The following is a 24,960-nucleotide window of genomic DNA, read 5'->3' on the forward strand; positions in this document are numbered from 1 at the left end:
TTAGCAGTGGTTTTAGTGATTTTAACTTCTTCCATTTTTAAAGCTTCTGTGAATCCTTTCCTGGCCTCACCCTTGGGTGTGGGGAGGAGAAGTGGCTAAAAATATAAATGAAAGGAAGGAGAGATCAGAAGCAGCTAGATAATCAGATAACTGAAAACTGACTTGGGGCTAAGTTCTTTTTTGCCCTCTTTCTTTATTGATTTGGGTAATAACATCTCTACTTTGGATTATGTTCAATACCAAGAAAACAAATAGCAGCATTTGTTATTAAAAGGAATCAGATTTCATGAAATCATATACAGCTTGGTATTAGTATTAGCATCTTAAAAAATAGGAAAAATACAAAGGGAACGAAAGATGCCCACCAAACTGAGACAGTATCTTGAAACCGAAAAATGAGGCAGGCCACTCCATATAATCAGTGGATCAGCTTATTATAAGGTAGTTTACTCACAGGGTGGGATAGGGCGGATGACATCCAGAAGCATTCATAACTGCCACTGGGAGAATTTTACAGTTAACCTAGGGTATGGGGGTACGTGCTTGGAAACAGGAAGTGAATTCCAAAGTCCAGATTTATGAACGGGTAACTAGTCTCATGGGCGCCGGGAATACGTCAGCGAAGCTCTTCATTATTGTTCGGAGACTAACAGCACAGGGGCCACCTGGACCTAGTGGTCATTAAACAACATCTATTAACTACAAAGCCCCTGACAACAGAGATTTACTACACAGTACAGCCCTAGGTAGGGTCAGCTGAAGGACGGGAGGAACTGAACAGGCCCAAGATGGCATCAGTTATGCTAACAGCCATACAGTGTGGCAGGGTCCTTCCGGTAAGTGGCTGGTGAAAAGGACCCATGGCTCTGCCTCCTGAATCTGCCTGCCTTCATTATTGTTAGCTGGACCAGCCAGGGGTCACACATTGGGTAAGGGCTGTGCATCCATCATTTCCTTTTTTTTTTTTTGTCTGCATTGGATCTTTGTTGCTGCGCATGGGCTTTCTCTACCTGTGGCGAGTGGGGGCTACTCTTCGTTGCACTGTGTGGGCTTCTCGTCACAGTGGCTTCTCTTGTTGCGGAGCACAGGCTCAAGGTGCGTGGGCTTCAGTACTTGTGGCTCACGTGCTCTAGAGAGCAGGCTCAGTAGTTGTGGCGCATGGGCTTAGTTGCTCCGCGGCATGTGGGATCTTCCCAGACCAGGGCTCGAACCTGTGTCCCCTGCATTGGCAGGTGGATTCTTAACCATTGCGCCACCAGAGAAGTCCTGCATCCATCATTTCTGATGCCCCTTTCATGACGCCCCTTCTCCCCAACTATTGTCCATTGTCCATCTACTTGCAGATAGCAGGATATGAATCATTTTAATTTAGCCCTCTCTCCCCATTTAGACATATAATGCAAATGCCTACTTCCATCTAAAACTGTGTAGTCTTTGGTTAAATGTATAATCAAGTAACAAGTGTAAATGAGTGATAGCAGCTCCCTCCTTTTTAAGAGACTATTAGCCAGGAAAGGGCTGGGGAGAAGGAAGGCTAAGGAATGGGTTTACAAGAGAAGGGAAAGGATAAAAAAAGTAAAATTGAGGTTCTAGCTTTTAGCAAACTCACATAAATGCATGCACACATAGACATGGAGGAGTTCCTTGACATGGAATTGAAAACAAAAGCATTTCTACTTTACATAACACATCATGGTTTATGTATGTTTGTACTTTTACAGCATAATTGGCTTGTGCTTGTATAAAGGAGCCTCTTTGCCAGGGACTCAGTCAAGGAAACTAAATTGTACATTTAGGGAAAACAAGTTTGCAGTACTAGGAGTAGGAAGCAGAAAGCTTTCCCCCATTTTCCTAGGCACAGGGCCAGTCTTCAAGAAAATTTCAAAATAAGCTGTTTGGCTTTGGCTTACTCCTACTCTGTATGCAAACACCCAGGGCCTTCATGTGACCTTTAGCTACCTACAGCTACCCAATACCCTAAAATGTCCTGTGTCTTAACTTATCTAATCTCTCCTTTCTCACTTCAACCCTTATCAAAACTTCCTTTCTCCCAAAGAAGAGGAATAGGGCTCCATTTAGTAGCAGAATCTCTTAAAATAATCAATAGTAAGGTAGTATGTCAATGATCAGGTAGTGGACATCTCAGAGATCTGTTTTAAGACACAGAGCTTAAAATCTCAAAATTAATCTCTAACTGGTAGAATTTCAGGTAAAACAACAGGAAAGTAAAAAAAATAAAAGTCAGGTTGTATGTATGTGCTGGGAGATGGGGTCAACTTTCCAGGTAGCTCATACTGAGCATGTATACAGTTACTTTGGACCATTTCTACTTTCCATAACTTCCTCCCTTTATCTAAAGCTTAACCCAAAATTCTCTAAAATACCAATGATTGTTCTGGAGATCCCTCCTCACTCACCCACCCAATGAGATAGGAGACTTTGTAGTGGGTAGGCAGAGGGAAATGTCACATCACAGAGAGAAAACGGCATACCAGGGTGTAATGTCTCCAGTAAGAGCCTAACTTTCAACCTAATACTAGTATGTTACTGTTCACAATGTATATAATATATAATTTAGGTAAATTATCAAGTTATAAAAATATACAATAAAACCTTACAAGAAACTCTGAAATAATTGATGCTTGATAATTCTAAGTAAAGACTACAATAAAAATGCAGTTATTGGCTATATTCCATCAATCCTTTTTAATTCTCTTTGATTTTTTCTCCTGGTCTTCTGCTTTCCTTTCTGCAGGTCGCTTCTTCAACCCCTTCATTTTCCTGGTTTGTAGTCTGCTTAGGTCTTGCTTCTGCATATGAATTCTTCCATAAGTTGTACCAAAAGTATCATGAGAGACATTTTTCTTCTTCTTTGGCTATGAAACAAGAATATATAAATATATATTTAGTTGGGTCTACTACCATGAACTGGTAAAAATCTAGTGTACAACAACTATCATATTAACAATCTCCATTAGTGAGCACACCTTTAATGACACAGAGTCTATAGCCCTACAGCCCTTTCTCCTCAAACTTAGGTATAAACAGATCACTCAGAGCTTATTAAAATGCCAATTCTAATTCAGCAGGACTATGGTGGGATCTGAGAATTCAGCATTTCTAACAATTCTCAGGTAAATTGTCAGACCATACTTTGAGAAGCAACACAACAAGACTAATCACCGTCATGCACTGAGAGAATTTCCTGTGTTTAGCTTAAGGATTATAACTATCATTTCAATCTTTATTGGCATTCCAGAGATGCCATTTCTACTTGCTTTTTAAAACCATTCAAAAGTCAAAACACATTTTATGCAAGTATGGGTTACACATCCTATGCTTGAAATTACATTTTCACAATGCCTAAAATGAGCCCCATTTTTGCTGAAAACTGGCAGTCTTGACTAGCAGGAAGCTCTCAGCAACACCTGACGCCTGGTTTCTACAATTTTATTATCAATTATGGTTGGCTTATTTGCTTCTTCCTCCTTTCTTTGGCTCTGAGAGTCTAATTTTATCTATTTCATTGACCTCTTTATGTATGCTCTTCAATATAATATGCCACAAATCCTTTTTTGGAAAGAAGAATGGAATATACAAATAAACATGGCACCAATCTACAAGTCACGTACCTTGAGGGCTTTGGGCATTTTCATAGATAACTTATAAAGGTCATCTGATGCTAGGTGTGTCCTCCTCAGAACCAGATCCAATGAGGGTCCCATCTCTTCCAATTCAATCCGAGGTGTTCTGCAGCCAGATTTCTTCAACAGCAACCTTTATGAAATAGCAAAACAGAAATGTTGCTTTGACTTTGATAAAAGTCCCGTCCCCCCCACAAATATTTTTGTTCTAGAAGATTACAGTTCCATAAAATATCGTAAAATGTTTAGAAAGGCTAAGCTTAGCAACCTCCCTGGCAGTCCAGTGGTTAAGACTCTGCACTTCCAATGCAGGGGGAATGGGTTTGATCCCTAGTCAGGGAACTAATATCCCAGATGCCACATGGCATGGCCAAAAAGATTTAAAAAAAAAAAAAAAAGGAAAGGCTAAGCTTAATACTTTATATATTTAGACCAAGTATTTTCTTTTTCTTTTTTTTTTAAATAAATTTTATTTATTTATTTATTTATTTTTGGCTGCGTTGGGCCTTCGTTGCTGCTTGTGGGGGCTTTCTCTAGCTGCAGTGAGCAGGGGCTACTCTTCGTTGCGGTGCGCGGCTTCTCATTGCGGTGGCTTCTCTTGTTGCGGAGCACGGGCTCTAGCTGCATGGGCTTCAGTAGTTGTGGCATGTGGGCTCAGTAGTTGTGGCTCACAGGCTCTAGAGCACAGGCTCAGTAGCTGTGGTGCATGGGCTTCGTTGCTCTGCGGCATGTGGGATCTTCCCACACCAGGGCTCGAACCCGTGTCCCCTGCATTGGCAGGCGGATTCTTAACCACTGAGCCACCAGGGAAGGCCCAAGACCAAGTATTTTCTTTAGTCTACTTATTTTCAAAAATAAAACATAAGAGTATGCAATACTGTTGAGAAACAGCAGGTGATACAGTTCTAAGAAGTGGAATCCTTTGATTTGACTTCTTCATCTTATGCAAGATTTACAAGATTATAAAAAAATCTTAATTGGGTTTTTGAAACATTATATTACATGATTGATTAACAAATTCTTATTTCTCTAAGACCTATTCAGAATCAACTTTTCTCCATAGCACAGACATTTACTGATTTCTATAGACTGGAATGAACTTAATATAACAAAACCACAACTTTCTGGATACCATATGTCCAAACAGCTCTGGATTTGAAAGCATATGAAGGATACAATGGGGAGGAAGGGAGACTCACAAATTCTTTTTTTGTGAGAGATACCACAAGAACTGCTCAAAGACCTGAAGGTTATTTGAGTTAAAAGACTCAATTTGTTACTGTGGCCAGATCTCCATACGGGGAAAAAAAGGACTAAATAATAATGTTTTAAAAAGATCAGCCTTTTCACATAAAAGCCGGAGTACGAAAAGAGGCAACAAGTGACATGAGAGAAGAGAAAGAACAGAAGAGGAAAGCAGAGTAAAGAATACCCAGGAGAGCAGCAAACACCAGGAAGCAGGAGTGAGTGGGCAAAAGCTTGTTAACAGCCCTGCATCACATGAAGACAACCAATCAATACACTCCATTCACAGGGAGGTGCACTTACTGGCTATGGAAGAGTCATGATGATAGATACATTGTATCAGACACAGTAATTTATACCGAATTAAACAAGGCAAAAAAACCCCAAAAAACACAACCTACAACCTAGGATATGTAAAGAGCAGAAATGTTAAACAAAGAAATAAAAAGATACTAACATTAAAAGATACAATAAATATTAGTATGGGGCTTGAAGGGAGCAAGCACAGGGAAAAAGAACCTAAACAAGGGTCTTTAGGTAACTCTCCTCACAGTGGTTCCAGGAGAAGAGACCTGAGAGAAGGCCTATCTCAGGCCTACCGTAAGGGAAAACATTTTTAGGAGCTTAAGTTGGCTAACATCATGGCATCTTCCCTAATACCTAATTCACGCATATGGGGGCAGTGACCATTTGATCTTTTATATCACAGGTACTTCTGCAGTTGCATCCACATGTTCAGTGCCTCCAAATAAATGATATTTACCATGCTGAACTCATATCAAGACTAAATCTTGGGAATTCCCTGGCGGTCTAGTGGTTAGGACTCCACGATTCTACTGCAGGGGGCACGGGTTCACTCCCTGGTCAGGGAACTAAGATCCCGCATGCTGTATGGCATGGCCAAAAAAAGAAAAGAAAAAGAAAAAAGGAAAAAAAAAAAGACTAAATCTTGATTAATATCTTGTATTCAGTAGATTACTTTAAAAAAAAAAATCAAGGAAAACACATATACAAAATATCAATGAAAAAATTTTCTACCACTTAAGATGCTAATTTTCAGCTAAATGGAAAACTTATCAATCCAGAACAGTTCATGTACCTTTTTATTTATGCAATTGCCCTGCTAACGAAGTAAATCTTTTGAGCAGTATAGAAAATTTTTTCCAAGTAACTACATATAACTACATATGTTGTTATTCACTGAAGAATTAAGTTACAGTGCCATACTGCCTGTGTAGATGATCTTAATCACTTCACTGAGTATGTTCACTATTCTATTTCTATTTGATAGAAATAAAAGGAAACTTTCTCCAGTTGTCAGTTCTCTCCATATGGTTTCTCGTGATAGGGCTAGCATCTTTTCTTTTTATTAATAGCTTTTAACAGTGAAATCTAGAATCTAAAATCATTGGGACTTCCCTGGTGGTCCAGCAGTTAAGACTTTGTACTCCCAATGCAGGGGGCCTGGGTTCGATCCCTGGAAGGGGGACTAGATCCCGCATGCCACAACTAAAAGATCCCGCATGCCACAACTTAAAGATCCCACATGCCTCAACGAAGATCCCGCACACTGCAACTAAGACCTGGTGGGAGGGAGGGAGGGAAGGAGGAAAGGAGGAAAGGAAGGAAGGAAGGAAGAAAGAAAGACAGAAAGGGGGAAAGAAGGAAGGAAGGAAAGAAAGAAAGAAAGAACTGAAAGCTTAAAAAAAAATCAATTGTTAATCCTTTAAAAAAACAACCTGTTTACTCTTTCTCAGAGGAAATGTATTAATAGAGAACTTATACAGGATTTTTGTGATTATGCTAAGGAAAATGAAGAGTCTATTAAACATTGACTCTAAAAAAACAAAATGAAAACCACTTCCTTTACCCTCAATGCCATCATAGACACTGCACTTCTTTTTAAAGACAGACATTTCGATTCCAGGCTTTCGTAACTCCAGCCAAATATCTATTGCCCAGAACCTTTACAACCCATGTAAATCTCCATTTCAGATCTTAACCTCAAGCTTTGTTTGTTTTGTTTCCCTATAAGCTCTAAATCAAAAGTGACATTCAGTTCTGCAAGACTACATGGTATAAGATGCAGGGACACAAAGACAAACAGAACTCAGTACCTTCCCTCTCAGAATGGGTTTAGGCTACTAGATATATTAATTGGTAATTTCTATAATATATTTAAATATGATTTGCCTATTTCTTGAGAAAGACTGGCATTACCACTCTTGTTTAAATTGCAATTTCCTTATTTTTCTCCCTTTCATATCCCTCTCTTCTGTTGACATTCTGTTTTCATTACTTAACTCCTTGCCTAAAATGTAGTGTTTGCTTTTTAAGGTATGCTAATACTTCCTGTTTTGCATGTTTCTCCCCATAAAACCTGCCCAATGCCATGGCAAAGGCATACGTGGTAGTTACTAAAGATCTTCAGTTTCATATTAATAGCTCTGGCCCTATAGTGAATAAAATTCTCCAAGGAATTAATTATTATAGGATATACAGGAAGGTGCCAGTAACCCTATGATTTATTTCCCCAAAAGAGGAAAGGTCAAAGGTTCTATTAATGTAATTCCATGCTCAGAGTTCCTTTCATCCAAGAAGCTCAAAACCATTTTATAAGCCTTACTGATCTTCACAAATTAGTAAGTGTCAATATTAACTACTACCTTTAACCAACTGCCTAATAAGGGCTTGTTGGAAGAGGGCAGGACACCCAAGAGCAGCCTGTGAGAATGCCTGAGGAGCCACACTAGGTCAGACACACTTCCCTGGCACATTCCCACCTCTATCTGCACCCCTCTCCCTCTCATAAAGGAGAATTACCCGTCTCAGAGGGACCTCAGAATTACCTATATGATATCACTACACTTTGCAAGGAAAAACAGGGGCCCTGAGAAGTGACTTGCTCATGTCATGTGGCGAAGCCTGGCACAGAGCCAGGTCACTAGGCTCAGAGGTGATGCTCATTCCCGGAACCACCTCTTCCTTCCCCTCCCAAGCAGAGCACAGCCCTTGGAGGCTAAGCTAATCCACATCTAGGGATTTTCCCCAGTAGCCGCTCACTCTCAATCACACTGTCCATTTTCTATTTCAAATCAATAGCTAGCAGGTATTACAGGATATAGATATGAAAACCTGGGATTAAAATTTTACACTAGGGTTTCTGATCTTAAAAATTCAGATCTTGGGATTTCCCTGGTGGTCCAGTGGTTAAGAACCTGCCTTCCAATGCAGGGGACGTAGGTTCGATCCCTGGTCAGGGAACTAAGATCTCACATGCCACAGGGCAACTAAGCCCTGTCACAACTACTAAGCCCATGGGCCTCAACTGGAGAGCCCAAGTGCTGCAAACTACAGAGCCCATGCACTCTGGAGCCCGCGCACCACAACTAGAGAAGCCTGTGTGCTGCAACTGAAAGATCCTGCATGGCGCAAAGAAGACCCCGAGTGCCACAACTAAGTCCCGATGCAGCCATAAATAAATAAATAAATGAATGAATGAATGAATGAATGAATGAACGAACGAATAAAATAATTTCGTAAAAAATTCAAATCTTTTTTTTTCATTATGGTAGATGCCATGCTAACCTAACAGTGATTCCAGCAATTACATACTTCTAAAGTAAGTGGACGGACGAATATGTGTAGTTACACTGCCAATTTATCCTTGTTCTTAAGCCTGATTTGCTAATTTTCTGTCCATTTTGCTTTATTTTCTCTGTATTTTCTTTCTTTCTTTACAAATTTATCTTTCTTTTCACTAAATACAAGTTCTGATACAAGAGAATACTTCCTTTGAAATTGTTCACCATGAGTTTTAGATTATTGTTATTATTCATTTCTCATTCTCAAAGACTTTTATCTTTATATTTTTAGCTCCTTTGTATCCCAGGGTCTCCTTGTTTAACAAAAGTTTTCAAAAAGATTTTTTTTTATGTTAGTGATTTTTCATCTTTTATCTCTTGCTCTATAAATAGGAGTTACCTACTTCATAATACTTCTTAACCACCCCAAAATCAAGTCTGGAAATGCAAACAACAGACTACAGGGACTTTCAATCTCAACTAGTTAAAAATTATTATAAAATCCTTTGCCCGTTATTATTTAAATGAGAAAAAAATAGAAAAACAGAAATGGTGGTACCACTCATGTGGTGAAAAGAACCGAGCATCTCTGACTCCATACAGTTGAGACAAAGATGGAAATTACTAACAAAAAAGAGGTGATTACTTAGTTCATTTGGATGTTCACTGGACACAAGCTGGTCAACCATGTATTCCGTTATGATAAAAAAACAAAATTAAAACCATGGATGAAATGCTGAAGTCCACGAATGGTTGCACAAATGACACCACTTCACGAAGACACTGTCAACACTGGGCTGTTGGCGCTCAGGCCGCACTGCCAAGCCACAGCGCGAAGCAGACGTCAGGCTGAATTTAATGTACCAAGGGAGGCAGTTAGTGGGAGTCAATGTATTCTCTAGGAAAGTGTGTGCTCCATCAATCAGCGCTAACACTTTATTTTAAATAAGGAAAAAAACAAGTCATGCTTACCTCAAAAGGCAGTTGCAGCACGTCATTAAGGTTTTTATGAAAACAGAATGTGCTTGTTAGGATTTATATTTATATTGTGTTGGGGGTACGGGTAGAGGCCTGGGCTGGAGGAAGAAGCTAAAATGAATCTAGCCACTGAATCTTCTTATTACTTTCAGACTCCATTTTTTAGACTCAGGGCTTTGAGATTTGCTTTGGCTGGACTAAGACTTGTGGCTTGGCGCTCTAAATTTAGTCAAGAAAAACAGGGAGACACTGCATAAAAGTATGGCGAGTCAGGCCTGAATAAGCGTTCTAAGCTCAGAGGGAGTGTAGTGTTTGATGCCCCAGGGCCCTGGAAAAGCAGGGTTTCTGGGAGGCAGAAGCTAGCAGGGGAGTGACAGACCTGAGGATCAGCACAGAGCTACTTTGTCACTGCTATTCTGCAAACTCTCCAGATAAACTTTTGGCCAGACACCAATTCTAAGTCTGAGCTCTATAAAACAGTCACACTAAAATGCTAACCCTGAGGATTAATAAAAACATGCTAAGAAATGCACTTACTTATAGCTTCGAAAGTAAATCTTCCCATTCAGTGCAGTGAAGTGCAGAACATACTCTAAACCAGCCAGACGGACGTTTGATACTGTGGGGCCTCTGAAGAAATCTAAAAGCACACATCAGGTTGTTTAAAAAAAAAAAAAAAAAAAGATTAACATACCTTTAAAATTCAGTTACAAATCAGCTGCATTCTAAACGCAACTCTCTGTATCTTATCTAAAAAGCAGCACAGAAACTGATCCCTGAAAAATCTGATGGTCCCGCCCCTCTACCATTTAATCTCATGACTGTATTTCTGTTTAGTTCACTGAGCCATGTAATTTTTCAGTTTTGCAGTTCTCCCTCTAAGCCAATGCTCAGCACCAGAGTATAACAGGTTTATTGTGAACAGTAACTTTTTAGAAAATGTAAAACAAGGTATAAAATTTTAATCAACTAAGACAGATAGGTGAAGATGGCAAAAGTCTATAAAAATGGCTGTTCAAACTTTGATTATTAAATTGAGCTAGTGTTTGTTATATGGCAGACGCCAACAAGCAAGAAAATTCTAACAAGGAATCTCAATTATATGAGCAAAGAAAAGCTATCTAGTGTCATATCCAGAAAAGAACCATCAAGATCAATGAATAGACTGTTTTCCCACAGAGTGGTAATAATACCCAAGTGGCACATATGAGATAATTTTAAATGATACACAGGCAGATATAATCTACAATGCATTATTTATGTTATCATACACCATTTTCCATTGAGAGTAGGGACATAAAGTTTCCTTTTAAAAAAGGAGTCAATTTAAAGAAAAACCTCCAGTGAACAATGCTATGGATACTACATGGACATGGCTAATGTTATGAAGGTGGCACATGAATGAAAAGAGTTTGGAAAACAGCAAACAAGTTTGGTCACCTCATTTTACAGATAAAAAGATTGAACTTGGGGGGAGGCTAAATGGAAACACACGAATAACATCTAGCTAAGAAAAAGTTATGCATAAAAGGGTCATCCAAATTAATTACTTAGGAAGAGGTGCCCTAAGACAGGTGATGTCATAAACAGGAAATATCTCATTCCGTCCCAATCTGTAGCCACTCAGCACTTGCTTCCCTCCTCCCATTAGCTCCTAAGATGGGAATTATCTCCATGTGCATGGACATATACATCTTTTATAGTTTGCTTTTTCCTTCTTATAGATAACTAAAAGAAAATCACATCACTAACATACATAAAGCAGACGTTAAATGTGCATACCCTTGTGCACACCACCCTTCCTTACTACCACAAATAAAAATCCCTTGGGGGTACTTTTATAAACCAAATATGTACTTTTTTAAGGTATTTTGATCTAAAAATTGATTTTAATTAATGAAGAACTTTCCCATAGTTTTGCCAAAACCTGACTCTCCTTCAGTGGCCAAGTTAATAAAGCCCCACTCACGGTTGTGGCAGCATTATTGAAGTCAGAGTCATTCTGGGGAACAAGATATGTACATTCCAGTCTCCCCTGAAACAGTTTTTGTAATGCAAACCTTATAGGCATGTGCTTTTTCCATAAGCTTTTAAGAAAGAAAAGAAAAAAAAAAGAATGAAATGAGGTAGAAAGTTTTAAGAACATTGACCCTTACCTCACACCATACACAAAAATTAACTCAAAATGGATCATAAACCTAAATGTAAGATCTAAAGTTATAAGACTTCAAAAAAGTATTTATAAGAGAAAAAAATCTTTGCAATCTTGGGATAAGCAAAGGTTTCTTAAACAAAACACTGTATGAACAACCATTAAAGAAAAAAATTGGATAAAGTAGACTTCACAAAAATTTAAAACTTCTGCTCTTTAAAAGACATCACTGTTTGCAGATGACATGATACTATACATAGAAGATCCTAAATATGCCACCAAAAAACTACTAGAGTTCATCAATGAATACAGTAAAGTTGCAGGATACAAAATTAATACACAGAAATTTGTTGCATTTCTATACACTAACAGCACACTGTCAGAGAAATACCTAGGAATAAACCTACCTAGGGAGTTAAAAGACCAATACTTGGAAACCTGTAAGACATGGATGAAAGAAACTGAAGACAACACAAACACATGGAAAGGTATACTGTGTTCATGGATTGGAAGAATTAATATTCTTAAAATGACCATAATACTCTATAGATTCAATGCAATCCCTATCAAAATACCAATGGCATAGAACTAGAACAAATAATTTTAAAATGTGTATGGAAACAAAAAAGACCCAAATAGTCAAAACAATCTTGAGAAAGAACAGAGCTGAAGGAATCATGCTCCCTAACTTCAGACTACACTACAAAGCCACAGTACTCAAAACAGTATGATACTGGCACAAAAACAGACACATGGATCAATGGAACAGAACAGAGAGCCCAGAAATAAACTCACATACTTAAGGTCAATTAATCTATGACAAAGGAAGCAAGCATATACAATGTTGAAAAATCTCTTCGGTAAATGGTGCTAGGAAAACTGGACAGCTACATGTAAAAGAATGAAATCAGAACATTTTCTCACACCATATATAAAAATAAACTCAAAATGTATTAAAGATCTAAATGTAAGACCAGAAACTGTAAAACTCCTAGAAGAAAACATAGGCAGAACACTCTTTGACATAAATCATAGCAATATTTTTTTTTGAACCTGTCTCCTAAGGCAAAGGAAACACAAGCAAAAATAAACAAATGGGACCTACTTAAACCTAAAAGCAGAAGACCTGACTAGACGTTTTTCCAAAGAACACATACTGATGGCCAACAGGCACATGAAAAGATGATCAACACTGCTAATCATCAGAAAAATGTTAATCAAAAGCACAATGAAATATCACCTCACACCAATCAGAATGGCTATCATCAAAAAGACCACTAATAACAAATGTTGGTGAGGATGTAGAGAAAATGGAGCACTTGTAGGAATGTAAGTTCTACAGGAACTGAGGAAAACAATATGGAGGTTCCTAAAAAACTAAAAATAAAACTATCATATCCAGCAATTCCACTCCTGGGTACATATCCAAAGAAAACAACACACTAATTTGAAAGGATACATGTACTACCTCAATGTTCACAGCAGCATTATTTACAATAGCCAAGATATGGAAGCAACCTAAGTGTCCATCAACAGATGAATGGATAAAGAAAATGTGGTGTGTGTGTGTATACACACACATACATATATATATATATATACACACATATATATATATGTGTGTGTATATATATATATATATCCATGCACACACACATACATACAATGAAATACTACTCAGCCATAAAAAGAATGAAATTTTGCCATTTGCAGCAACATGGATGGACTTGGAGAGCATTATGCTAAGTGAAATTAGTCAGAGGAAGAAAATGTATGATATCACTTGTATGTGGAATCTAAAAAATACAGCAAACTAGTGCACATAACAAAAAGGAAGCTCACTCACAGATATAGAGAACAAACCAGTGGTTACCAGTGGGGAGAGGGAAAGGGGAGGGGCAAGAGAGGGACAGGGGGTTAAAGGTACAAACTACTATGTATAAAATAAATAAACTACAAGGATATACTGTACAGTACAGGGAATATAGCCAACAATTTATAATAACTATAAGTGTAGTATAATCTTTAAAAATTGGGAATCACTATGTTGTACACCTGAAACTTACATAATATTATAAATCAGCTATACCTCAATAAAAAAATTGTTTTAAAAAAAGACATCATTAAAAACAAAAAGGCAAGGGACTTCCCTGGCGGTGCAGCGGTTAAAGACTCCATGCTTCCACTGCAGGGGGAGTGAGTTCGATCCCTGGTTGGGGAACTAAGATCCCACATGCTGCACAGTGTGGCCAATAAATAAATACATAAATCAATAAAACAAAAAGGCAAGCCACAGACCGGGAGAAAATATTCAAAGATTATATGTCAGACAGACAAAGACTTATCTCACACACACACACACACACACACACACACACACACACACACACACACACACTCTTCCACATTAGTACTCAATAAGAAGACAAATAACCAAATAAAAAAATCAGGCAAAGATCTGAACAGACACTTTACCAAAGATATACAAATGGCCAATAAGCACATGAAAAGATGTTCAACATTATTAGTCACCAGAAAATGCAAATTAAAACTGCAACGCTAGGGGCTTCCCTGGTGGCAAAGTGGTTGAGAATCTGCCTGCCAATGCAGGGGATACGGGTTCGAGCCCTGGTCTGGGAAGATCCCACATGCCGCGGAGCAACTAGGCCCGTGAGCCACAACTACTGAGCCTGCGCGTCTGGAGCCTGTGCTCCGCAACAAGAGAGGCCGCAACAGTGAGAGGCCCGCGCACCACGATGAAGAGTGGCCCCCGCTCGCCACAACTAGAGAAAGCCCTCGCACAGAAACGAAGACCCAACACAGCCAAAAATAAAAGAAAATAAAAAAAAAAGAAGTACTGATTTAAAAAAAAAAAAAAAAAAACTGCAACGCTACCACTCCTTTATTTTGTAGATTTGACTTTGGAAACATATTACTGTCAGTATTCAACACCTATTAGAGTAACTAAAATTAAAAAGAACGGCCTACCAAGTATTGACAAGGAGATGGAGCACCTACAGTTAGTGGGAATGCAAAATGGTGCAACCATGTTGGAGAACAGTTTGGCAGTTTCTTAAAAATGTTTAACATACACTATTCAAATGATTCAACCATTCTATTCCTAGGTATTTACCCAAAGGAAATGAAAACATAGGTCCTCACAAAAATTTGTATATAAATGTTCATAGCAGTCGTACTGGTAATAGTTAAAAGCTGGAATCAATCTAAATGTCCATCAACAGATGAAGGTATAAATAAACTGCAGAATAGCTATAAATGGAATACTGCTCAGTTATAAAAAGAAATGGAGGATTGATACATACAACAACATGAATGAATCTCAAAACAAACTGAGTGAAAGAAGCCAGGCCAAGAAAAGTACATACTGTATGATTCCATTTATCTAAAATTCTGCAAAATGTAAAAATGACAGAAAGCAGACCAATGTTTGCTTAGAATAGAGAAAAATAATGGATTGCCAAAGGGCACAGGGAAATTCTGGGGGGTGATGGAAAGGTTCTGTATCTTGATTGCAGTGGTGTTTTTAGAGGTATATAAATATGTCAAAATCCATTAAATTTTAAAACTTTAGATATGTGCATCTGGACTTCCCTGGTGGCACAGCGGTTAAGAATCCATCTGCCAATGCAGGGTTCAATCCCTGGTGCAGGAAGACCCCACATGCCGCGGAGCAACTAAGCCTGTGTGCCACAAGTACTGAGCTTGTGCTCTAGAGCCCGCGTGCCACAACTACTGAAGCCCACGCGCCTAGAGCCCGTGATCCGCAACAAGAAAAGGCACTGCCTGCACACCGCATCGAAGAGTAGGCCCCACTCGCTGCAACTAGAGAAAGCCCGCGTGCAGCAACAAAAACCCAACGCAACCAAAAAATAAATAAAAATTTTAAAAAAAGAATTAAAAAAAGAATTTAAAAATATGTGCACTTGATTGTATGTAAATTATACCCCAAAAATTGTTTAAAAAATAATTTAAAATGAAAAAACTTAATAAAGTTATCCCTAAAAATTGAAAACAAAATGAAATGAACCTGTGTATTGGGCTGAAGGCATAATCATACAGAAAAGGACTGTTTCAAGTGACTTCAAAACACAGTAAGTTGACCATATTCCTAATAGCATATCTAGACATATAGAACTGCAAAAAAAAAGCCACAAAAAAAACCCAAAAAAAACAAAACCAAACACCCTTCAGTTGCACTCAATATTCATATTACCAGTAGTAATAATGGTATTTTATTCTGAGACTGTTGTATGTGTAGTACAGTATAAAGTAAATGCATCATTATGTTGGAGTCATTGAGAACCTGGATTTTTGTCATGGATGAAAGAAGGTACGTATGTGTACATATCCTTCTGTCCTAAATTTGAGTTAGAAGTTTCAGTATGAACTCAGGATATATTTTATCTTAACAAATAAATCTCATAGTTCTGTCCACTGAAAAAGCCTAGAAACAATGACCAACCCAGAAATACTCCCTAGCACACAAAATGTGATTTCTAAAAAAAACCCCAGGATCCTTATAGAAATAGCTGATTCCAGGACTGGAGCAATTAAAGTACAAGAGGAGTCTAAAACATCAAGGGGGTGATGGATTAAAATGTGTTGAAACTCGGAGCACTGTCAAAAAGGCTGACCCTAAACTGGGCAGGAATGATGGTTGAGGTAAAAAGGGAGATATATTATGAGAATAGGGATAAGGAGAAAAACCTGGTTAAATAGAAATAAGGGGGTAGAAGATAAATTGGTTATAATTAGAAGGAAAGCCCCAATTTGGACATTTTTTCAATGGATCAATTCCAAGCAAAAATAACACCTTTAGTGTGACTGTGTCCATGAGTAAAAACACTGGGAAAGGGCACAGGAGAATGACCAGGGTGTTGACGGGAAAGACCGGGGGATGTGGAGTCAGAGAATGGATAAGATCCTGATTCTGACACTTACTAACTCTTCACTCTGGACATAAGTGAACTGGTCTCAATTTCTTCATCCACAAATGAGAATAATATTACCATAATGAACTGAATGTTTGTTTAACCTCTAGTGTGACTATATTTGGAAATGAGGCCTCTAAGGAAGTACTTAAGGTTAAATGAGGTATGTCATAAGGGTAGGGTCTGCTCCCATAGGATTAGAGTCCATATAAGAAGAGACACCAGAAAACTTAAACCCCTCTTTCCTCTGTCTATCTCCCTCCTTCCCTTCCTCCCCAAGGAAAAGCCTTGTAAGCACAAAGCAAGAAGCCAGCAAGAGAGTCCTCACCAGAAACCTGGACTTCTAGAATTGTGAGAAAATAAATTTCTGTTGCTTATAAGCCACCCAGTCTACGGTCTTTTGTATGGCATCCTGAGCAGACTAATATAATTATCTCTGTAGAGCTGTAGAAAGGATTAAATTTAATAAATTACCTGACCTATTCTATGGCAGTTATTTTCATTATTATATGTATTAAAGTGGAATAAGAATTAGGAAATGAGGTTAAAAAAATTAAAACAATGACCACAGATGTCGATATGACCACTAATATAGACAAAGGCAATGAAGAAAAAAAAAAAAACCCCAGTTAGGTAGTTAAGTTAAAGGTAGGCTTTAAAGGGACATTTAATAAAACTAACCTATTACTTGATTCATTATCATCTTTATATACAAGGAGTAGTCATACTAAAAAGTAACCATAAAAAGTAGGATAGACTGGGAGTTCCATGGCGGTCTAGTGGTTAGGATTTGGCACTTTCATTACTGTAGCCCGGGTTCAATCCCTGGTCTTTTTTGGGGAACTGAGATCCCTCAAGCCACACGACACAACCAGAATTAAAAAAAAAAAAAAATTAGGATGGACTGAATCAAAAAATAGGCACTGGTTTTCTGTAAAGAAAAGCAGGACCTGCTAAGATTAACTACAAATCTATATAATATTTAAAGCAAAAGAGAAGCAAAATTCGAATGAACAAAATGGGTATCTGGCATGAAAATACTGAAGTTAACTTTTCTTTCTGGCCAATTACAAAAAGAAAACAAAAACACAACTTCCAAACAGGAAAAAAGCCCTTGATAAAATTCTCTTTACCTGCTGCTCTACATTATTTCATTTGAACACACAACACAAACCAAGAAGTCTGCAGCTTTCTTACTTCTTATTTTTATTAAAAACTCAATTTTGCTCAGTGCCAGACAATGTCACTCCATCCTGCTACCTGTCTTTCTTCTTTCTTTATTCCTTTTTGGTTTTCACTCCCTCCCTCTCATCACTGCATTATGTGGTTATTCCTGCCATCTAGTGGAAGGAAGCACAAAATAGTAAGATAAAACCATTTAAACAGAAGCAACAAAGCTCTGTTATAACAAATTATAAGTACTTCCCTCACTAATAATAATTATACAGAAGAACAGGGAAAAAAAGCAGGAAATCTGAGCCAACACAGTACAAGTACTAGGAATCTTGGCTAAAAAAACTCCCTTGATGTTTCGGGCTATGTAATATTCAAAGAAATGTTGGTCGCTGTCTTCCATGTATGATTTTTTTTTTAATTAATTTATTTTTTTGGCTACGTTGGGTCTTTGTTGCTGCGCGCGGGCTTTCTCTAGTTGAGGTGAGTGGGGGCTACTCTTCGTTGCGGTGCACGGGCTTCTCATTGAGGTGGCTTCCCTTGTGGAGCACGGGCTCTAGGTGCGTGGACTTCAGTAGTTGTGGCACGCAGGCTCAGTAGTTGTGGCTCACAGGCTCTAGAGCGCAGGCTCAGTAGTTGTGGCTCACGGGCTTAGTTGCTCCGCGGCATGTGGGATCTTCCCGGACCAGGGATCGAACCCGTGTCCCCTGCATTGGCAGGCGGATTCTTAACCACTCCGTCACCAGGGAAGTCCCTTTTCTTTTTTTTTTAATTCATGGAAAACAGAGGTAAGAACCTATAGCAAAGACTCTGCAAAGGAATTTTCACCATGGGCAGGATGAACAGCAGCAGCAGAAAAGCACAGGCTTTGGGTTTTGATTCTGCTTCACCTACTTAATAGCTCTTAACCTCTCTGAGCCTCCAACTTCCCATCTGTAAAATGAAATGTTACCAAACTCAAGAGCTTTAGTAAGGATTAAACAGGTAACAGTGATACTTAGTTTTTCAAAAATAGCCATTATGAACAAGGGAAATGAGAAGTCCCGAAAACTGTATTCCTAACAATAAGAGCATAAATAATCCCAATAAGGAAAAACGAAAGCAATGTGTCTGCCCACAAACCTTCTTTGGTTGGCTCAGATTTGTAAAGAGCATGCATATAATTTATTTATAATATACACCCCACCAACTTTTCAAAAGTCATCTAGGGCAAAGTATATAAAAATCCAAAAGAAGGGCAACCAAAAAAGTTAAGCCATAGCTTGTAAGAATGGTGCAAGAAAAGCTCAGAGAGAATAAATTACTTAAACTTCAGAAAATGCCACTGAGTATAAGAAGAGTTCATATCTCTAGGGACGAACTAAATTACCTTCCAGAGTTAGAACAGAGCTGGCAGATGTGATCACACAATATTAAGTATTAGTAACCGTTAAGAAATCATGGATAACAATAATGCCAGCTTTTCAAAAAAGGAGAGAAAAAGTGGTTTAAAATTGGTAAATTTAACATCAATCTCAGACAATAACTATATATTGTGTATTGGATTTTAAGAACGTGGCTTGTGAACACATAAAAAGTAATGTAGTCATTAGATAAAACATTAGGAATGAGCAGAGTTCACTAAGAACCGATCACCTATAAAACAACCTTACAAGGTTTTTTTTGCTTTTTTTAAAATGGAAAAGGGAGGAATGAATTTGGTGGAGATTAAGAAAACAAGTTATATGGGGTTATAGTGTGAAAAGCCTTGTATATCAGACTAAGAAAAACTAATAGAGGTTTTTGAATTGGAAGTGGATGATGTATAATAATCTTGAAAATTTAACTTTTCAATTTTCTAAATTTAATTCAATAATGCCAATAATGCCAATAATGCCAGGAGATGGGTGCAAGCATTTAGTAAGTATAAAATGCTATATAAATAGGTTGGTACCAAAGTTACTATACCATCAAAAAGTAATAATGATCTATCGAGTATAACATCCTTTTAACTCTCTCCTGCTTCTAGTGGGGAATAAACAAAATAATGAAAAGGAAAAAAAGAGATCAAAGAGAAAAAGCTGTATATCTAGAGTGAAGTTGCAAACTGCCACGACCAATGGCAACTCTTAGAATGCCTACCTGAGCTATCCTGCAGATAAGTATTAAAACACTTACCAATAAGAAGGCTTTTTAGCCTTCTGTAGTCTTCTGTTACATCAAAATCATCACCTGCGAATATTAACATGGGTTTTGTTCCCTCCGGACATTTACTATTCTAGGAAATAAAAAGAAGTAATTATATAATTATCAAGTCTAAATTGTTTATATGCTGATTTTAAAGCAGTCAATATTTATATATAGCAGGGGTCCCCAACCCCTGCACTGGTATCGGTCCACGGTCTGTTAGGAACCAGGCCGCAGAGCAAGAGGTGAGTGGCAGGCGAGCGAGTGAAGCCTCATCTGCTGTTCCCCATCACTCGCATTACTGCCTGAACCGTTCCCCATCCCCCCATCCATCTGTGGAAAACTTGTCTTCCATGAAACTGGTCACAGATGCCAAAAAGGTTGGGGACCGCTGATATACAGTGACTCTTTTTCACATTTTCTTAACTGTACTAAAACTATGTCTATGAATGCTGATTTTATTTATGTATTTATTTTGGCCACACGGTGCGGCATGCAGAATCTTAGTTCCCCAACCAGGAATCGAACCCATGCCCCCTGCAGTGGAAGCGTAGAGCCTTAACCACTGGACCACCAAGGATGTCCCTATGAACACTGATTTTAGACTTAAAACCAGAGTGGGGATTTTTTAATTTACAGATTTTTATACTAAAAAATAATTTTTCATTCCACTCCCTCTTAGTGCCAAATTAATAAGTGATTAAAGAATGATGTAAGCTACTTTTTATCACTTTCTATGCAAAGAATAAAATAAAAAGCTAAACTTGCTGCAAAACAAACACAGCCCTCTAACAGCCAACATCTGAGTCAAAATAAATTTAATTTCTTTGAATTATTTGTAACAATGTGCCTTTCCTACTGTGTCACATAAGCAGTATTTTTAAATGACAGCTAAACTGAACTACCAACTAAACATTCACATGGGAAGCAATATAATGTCATACAAGCTACAGAAAATATGGGCAATCCTCACTCAGCAGGATCGAACCTCTACTCTAAAAAATATTTTTTCTAGTTCTGGATTTTCTTTTCTTTCTTTTTTTTGGCTGCACCACACAGCTTGTGGGATCTTAGCTTCCACACCAGGGAATGAACCCAGGCCCTCGACAGTGAAAGTGTGGAGTCCTAACACTGGACTGCCAGGGAACTCCCTAGTTCTGGATTTTCTATACCAAAAAGAATGTGAATTTTTGTTTTACCAAAGTGAAAGAAAAAATCAAATAGAAAAAAATTCCTTAACTGAAGGGTTAATTTATGGAGAAAGAAGAATCAGTCTGAGCTTCCCACTGATTCTAATATCTCTGCTCTGACACGAATCAAGGATTATCCAAGTGGAGGGGGTGGGGGGAGACAGGACAACAAACAAACAAACATCCTCTGCCCTTGGACCAGAGGTCACGTGTTGCTTCCCTGTTCACCATGACCACTCTTGTTGACATTCTCTGCTTCCAACGCGAACCTGAACTGTCTATACTTAGGAGATGGGCCTAAAATCTGTCTCATTCAGGGCCTGAATAGACCTTCCAGACCCAGTGACTCTTCTGTGTTCCATCTGTGCCCAACTAACCTTTAATTTTAAATCGTCTCATTTCTTAGGCTTATTTTATGCAGAATAACCATCCCTAGAATTTTGGCCATCTTAGAAAACAGGCTTCTAGAATAATCACTCTATTTCCTGGTAGCGTCTAATCACCTGTTGCTTAAGAGTTAACAGAGGGATGAGGCTTGGCAATAAAAGTGGGCAAGTAAGAAAAGAAATGCCTGGTAAAGATGTCTTAAAAACGAGGAGGTAGAAATAAAGAAGAAATACATATGGAAGGAAAGTGCAACAAAACATGCAACTCCAAAACAAACTAAAAATACGAGGTTGTAACCAAACAACGGGGTCAAAACGAAGGGGACTGGCTAACAGTCTATGCAGGGATTGCCAATGTAAGCACATTCTCATCAATTAATGAATTTTATAGTTATGGATATGCTCCATGAGTGAAAATTTAGTTCTCAATTTATTTTTATTTTTCTTTCCCCACACCAAAACAGTACTTTGTTTTGTAAATTTTGACCCATTATTACTCCCATGTTATGGTTTTTCCAGCTGTCAAGTGTACAAGGTGAAGAAAAAATTTAGTTAGATGGGGGTTGCACCTGGAAAATAAATTTCTTAAACTCCATATACACGTTTCAAAACTGCTGGGTCCCAAGTCCATCTATGAACCCCCGGGCTGCCAGTATCATGTGCAGCATACTAAAGCTACACTATCTGAACAGCTTACTAATTCTGCATAAATCAGGTCAATCAATGTGTCAACCTGTAACAGACTGCACACTTTTAACTGAACATGGCAAAATATTCACTCTCTAGAACTTTACATCATCATTTGATGTCAAACAATGAAGCAAATCCCAACAGTATGTACAAAAAACAGCTATGCATTTATAAAAGATTGTTCCCATACTGATTAATCCAGGCAGCTAACTCATTGGTTTATGCAACTTTATTGAAGAAAAATAAATCAATTACTAGCAGAGCTATTAGTTGATCACTCATCCATTGACAACTTGCATCATTTATTCAGTGCTATATTAAACAGTGTACTGGAAGATAGATTAACTAATAGCTCCAAGCCTCCTAACAATTTAAATGAAAATTACAAAATGTTTGAGACCCTATTTTGTAATACAAAGGGTGTCTGACTTCCAATTTCCATTCTCTGTGGAACAAGAACAGGTCATTCCTTTATTGACATGCATAAAATACATCACATTTTCTGTCCTGCTGATGCTATAAATTCAATACCAATTTTCCAGCCACGTCAGTTACGAGCATAAAGTATATCATGTAACCTCAAATCTCTCACATGAATGGATGCTGCTAGAATAATGCTGCTTCCTTTGATGTGATAACTCAGCATCCATCTCCCTCCCCCTCAGATGATTCTTCAGCATGTTAGAGCAAGCAGTGAGGAATGGTTTTAGTCTCACAACCAAGTTACAGTGAAGACACTGGCCACATAATACACATGCTCCATTTTTTAAAAAATTCTGAATCTTGGGCAACTGTTCTCTTGTAACTACTTTACAGTTTCTAAAAGCAGTTATTGTCCAAAGCTGGAAGGACTTAAGTCTTCTCAGATGAGCATGTGAATGAATGGAGGGAGGTAAACAAAAAATAAAATTAAAAAAAGATGAGGTCTGATAGGGGAGCAGCCGGATAAGAAAATCAAAAAAGGAAAAGTAATTTAAAGTTTATTCCAGCTATAATGCAGGTTATTCTGACTTTAAGGTAGCATCACATGGCATACTTCTGAGTCCGTTCCCGAGATAGTCTGTTGTACTTATCTCTGTCTGTTTTATAGATCCATGCAATCTCTGGCACTAGAGGGTCATGTGTGTTTGGATCACATAGCAGTGAACAAATGGATAAAAGAACTTTAGAAATAGTTAAAGCAGGAGACCACTGTGATCTTAGAATATCGAGACAAATGTTGCCATTACTGTTAATATTTGGATGATAAATTCTTGTTGTAAATGCAACCTTAGGTGGTTTGAAGGGGTAGTCTGTAGGAAAATGAATTGTCAAAAGGAATACACCGCCTTGATATGGGCTGTCATTAGGTCCCATAATTGTGACTTGCCAATGAAACATATCATCCCCAACTGGACCTGCAGAACATTGTGCTGGAGGGTCACGGGCCAAATCACTAAGCTCCTTATTAATCCGTTTCAGCACCATAGTCTGTGCTTTTCAACTGGCTCCTCACTATTTCGGTGTGTGCTCAAAGTTCTGGCCAAAACTCTTGATTATCCCGGCAGCTGGGAAGGACTGTCTCTTGGTCTCACACCAGCTCTGCCATACACAGGTGCAGAGGGGCCAGGGCCTCCCTCAAGCTGCGGCCTCGGCCTCCTCCCCGCGCGGCAGCTGGTGCCTCCCCGGCCCTACGGGGCTCACGCGCACGACACAGCCACAACATCTAGTACTCAATTTAAATGGTTCTTGTTAAGAATACGCCTGCCAAACGATACTGATTTTGTGGTTCAGTTTAGAAGCTGCACAGTGACGGGGTATTTCTTTGCTTTGGCAGGGAAGTGGAAAGAGCAGAGGGGTTGGCATGCAGGCATCAGTCAGTGCTCACACCCACTAACTGGTAACCACACCAACAGCAGTGGTACTGCTCATCTCCAGGGATTCACACACAGCCCCAAAGACAACCTGTAATAAACTGGAATAAAATGATGGCATCCATAATAAAGCATCACAGTTTATACAGTTTTCAAAATACCTTTCAATATATTAAATTCATTGATAAGCATTTTCACATATATTATCTCGTTTGATGTTGTTATACCTGTTTAATACTTGATTGCAATTGTGGGTCAGGGAAGTAACTGTCAGGTCACAAATGCTATCTAAATGACCAAGAAAGGCCTCAAACCCAAGTGTTTTGCCTCCAAATCCAATCTCACTGTTCTGCCCTGTACCTGAGGAAGGTGATATAGCTGACCAAGTAGGGTTCTGGTAAGAGCCTTTTTTCAAACCCACAGGAAACCTAGAAGGCATGTCCTCTTAGGGGAGGCTGGGAAAAGGAGTGATTATATATTTGCTATAATTCTTTCAACTATACCAAGACCCTCAAAGACCCATAAACTGAGAACAATTATGTAACTTTCCATTACAAACTTCAATATCCTTTCTTTCAAAGCCCTTCAGTCCTAACCTTGGTTATACCATTTACTGTATGTATGACTCTAGGTCACCAGTGGAATTCCTCTGGGCCTCAGTCACCAAATCTATGTAACAGGGAAAATAATTTCAGCCTTAGAGGGTAGCTAAGAAGTCTTAAGTGAAATAATGTATTTGATGGACTAGATTAAGCCAGGAGCAGAGGTCTGAGGGAGCAGAAGCCCAATTTGGATCCAGGAACTGCATTAGGAAAGTTTTCTTGCCTTTCTGTTTCATAATCCCATTAAAACAAAGGAGACACAAAGATGCAAGTCCTCAAGGGGAAAAGTGAGCTAGCAATTTGGTTCCTAGCAGCCAAAATACTGTAGGATCAGCCAAAGCTTCC

At 38.5% G+C, this 24,960-nt stretch overlaps 1 protein-coding gene and 1 pseudogene across 3 annotated transcripts in view; both read right to left on the reverse strand.

The window, feature by feature from the left end:
- Positions 1-1,344: 1,344 nt before the first annotated feature.
- Positions 1,345-24,960, reverse strand: part of RPF2 (ribosome production factor 2 homolog) — a 38,363-nt gene continuing 14,747 nt past the window's right edge. For both annotated transcript variants that reach the window (XM_082404894.1, XM_082404893.1), the window contains 4 exons: positions 19,886-19,985; positions 9,989-10,091; positions 3,633-3,777; positions 1,345-2,876 (listed from right to left, as the gene is read on the reverse strand). In XM_082404894.1, the coding sequence (XP_082261020.1) occupies positions 2,697-2,876; positions 3,633-3,777; positions 9,989-10,091; positions 19,886-19,985 (528 nt within the window). In that variant the 3' untranslated portion in view covers positions 1,345-2,696. The remainder of the gene's footprint in view (positions 2,877-3,632; positions 3,778-9,988; positions 10,092-19,885; positions 19,986-24,960) is intronic.
- On the reverse strand, positions 22,372-23,878 carry LOC309634603 (ubiquitin-conjugating enzyme E2 D3 pseudogene; annotated as a pseudogene). Its single transcript has one exon. The product of its transcript is annotated as a ubiquitin-conjugating enzyme E2 D3 pseudogene (transcript).

This window comes from Balaenoptera borealis, assembly GCF_965194805.1.
Source record: "Balaenoptera borealis genome assembly, chromosome: 9".
NCBI classification, from domain to species: Eukaryota; Metazoa; Chordata; class Mammalia; order Artiodactyla; family Balaenopteridae; genus Balaenoptera; species Balaenoptera borealis.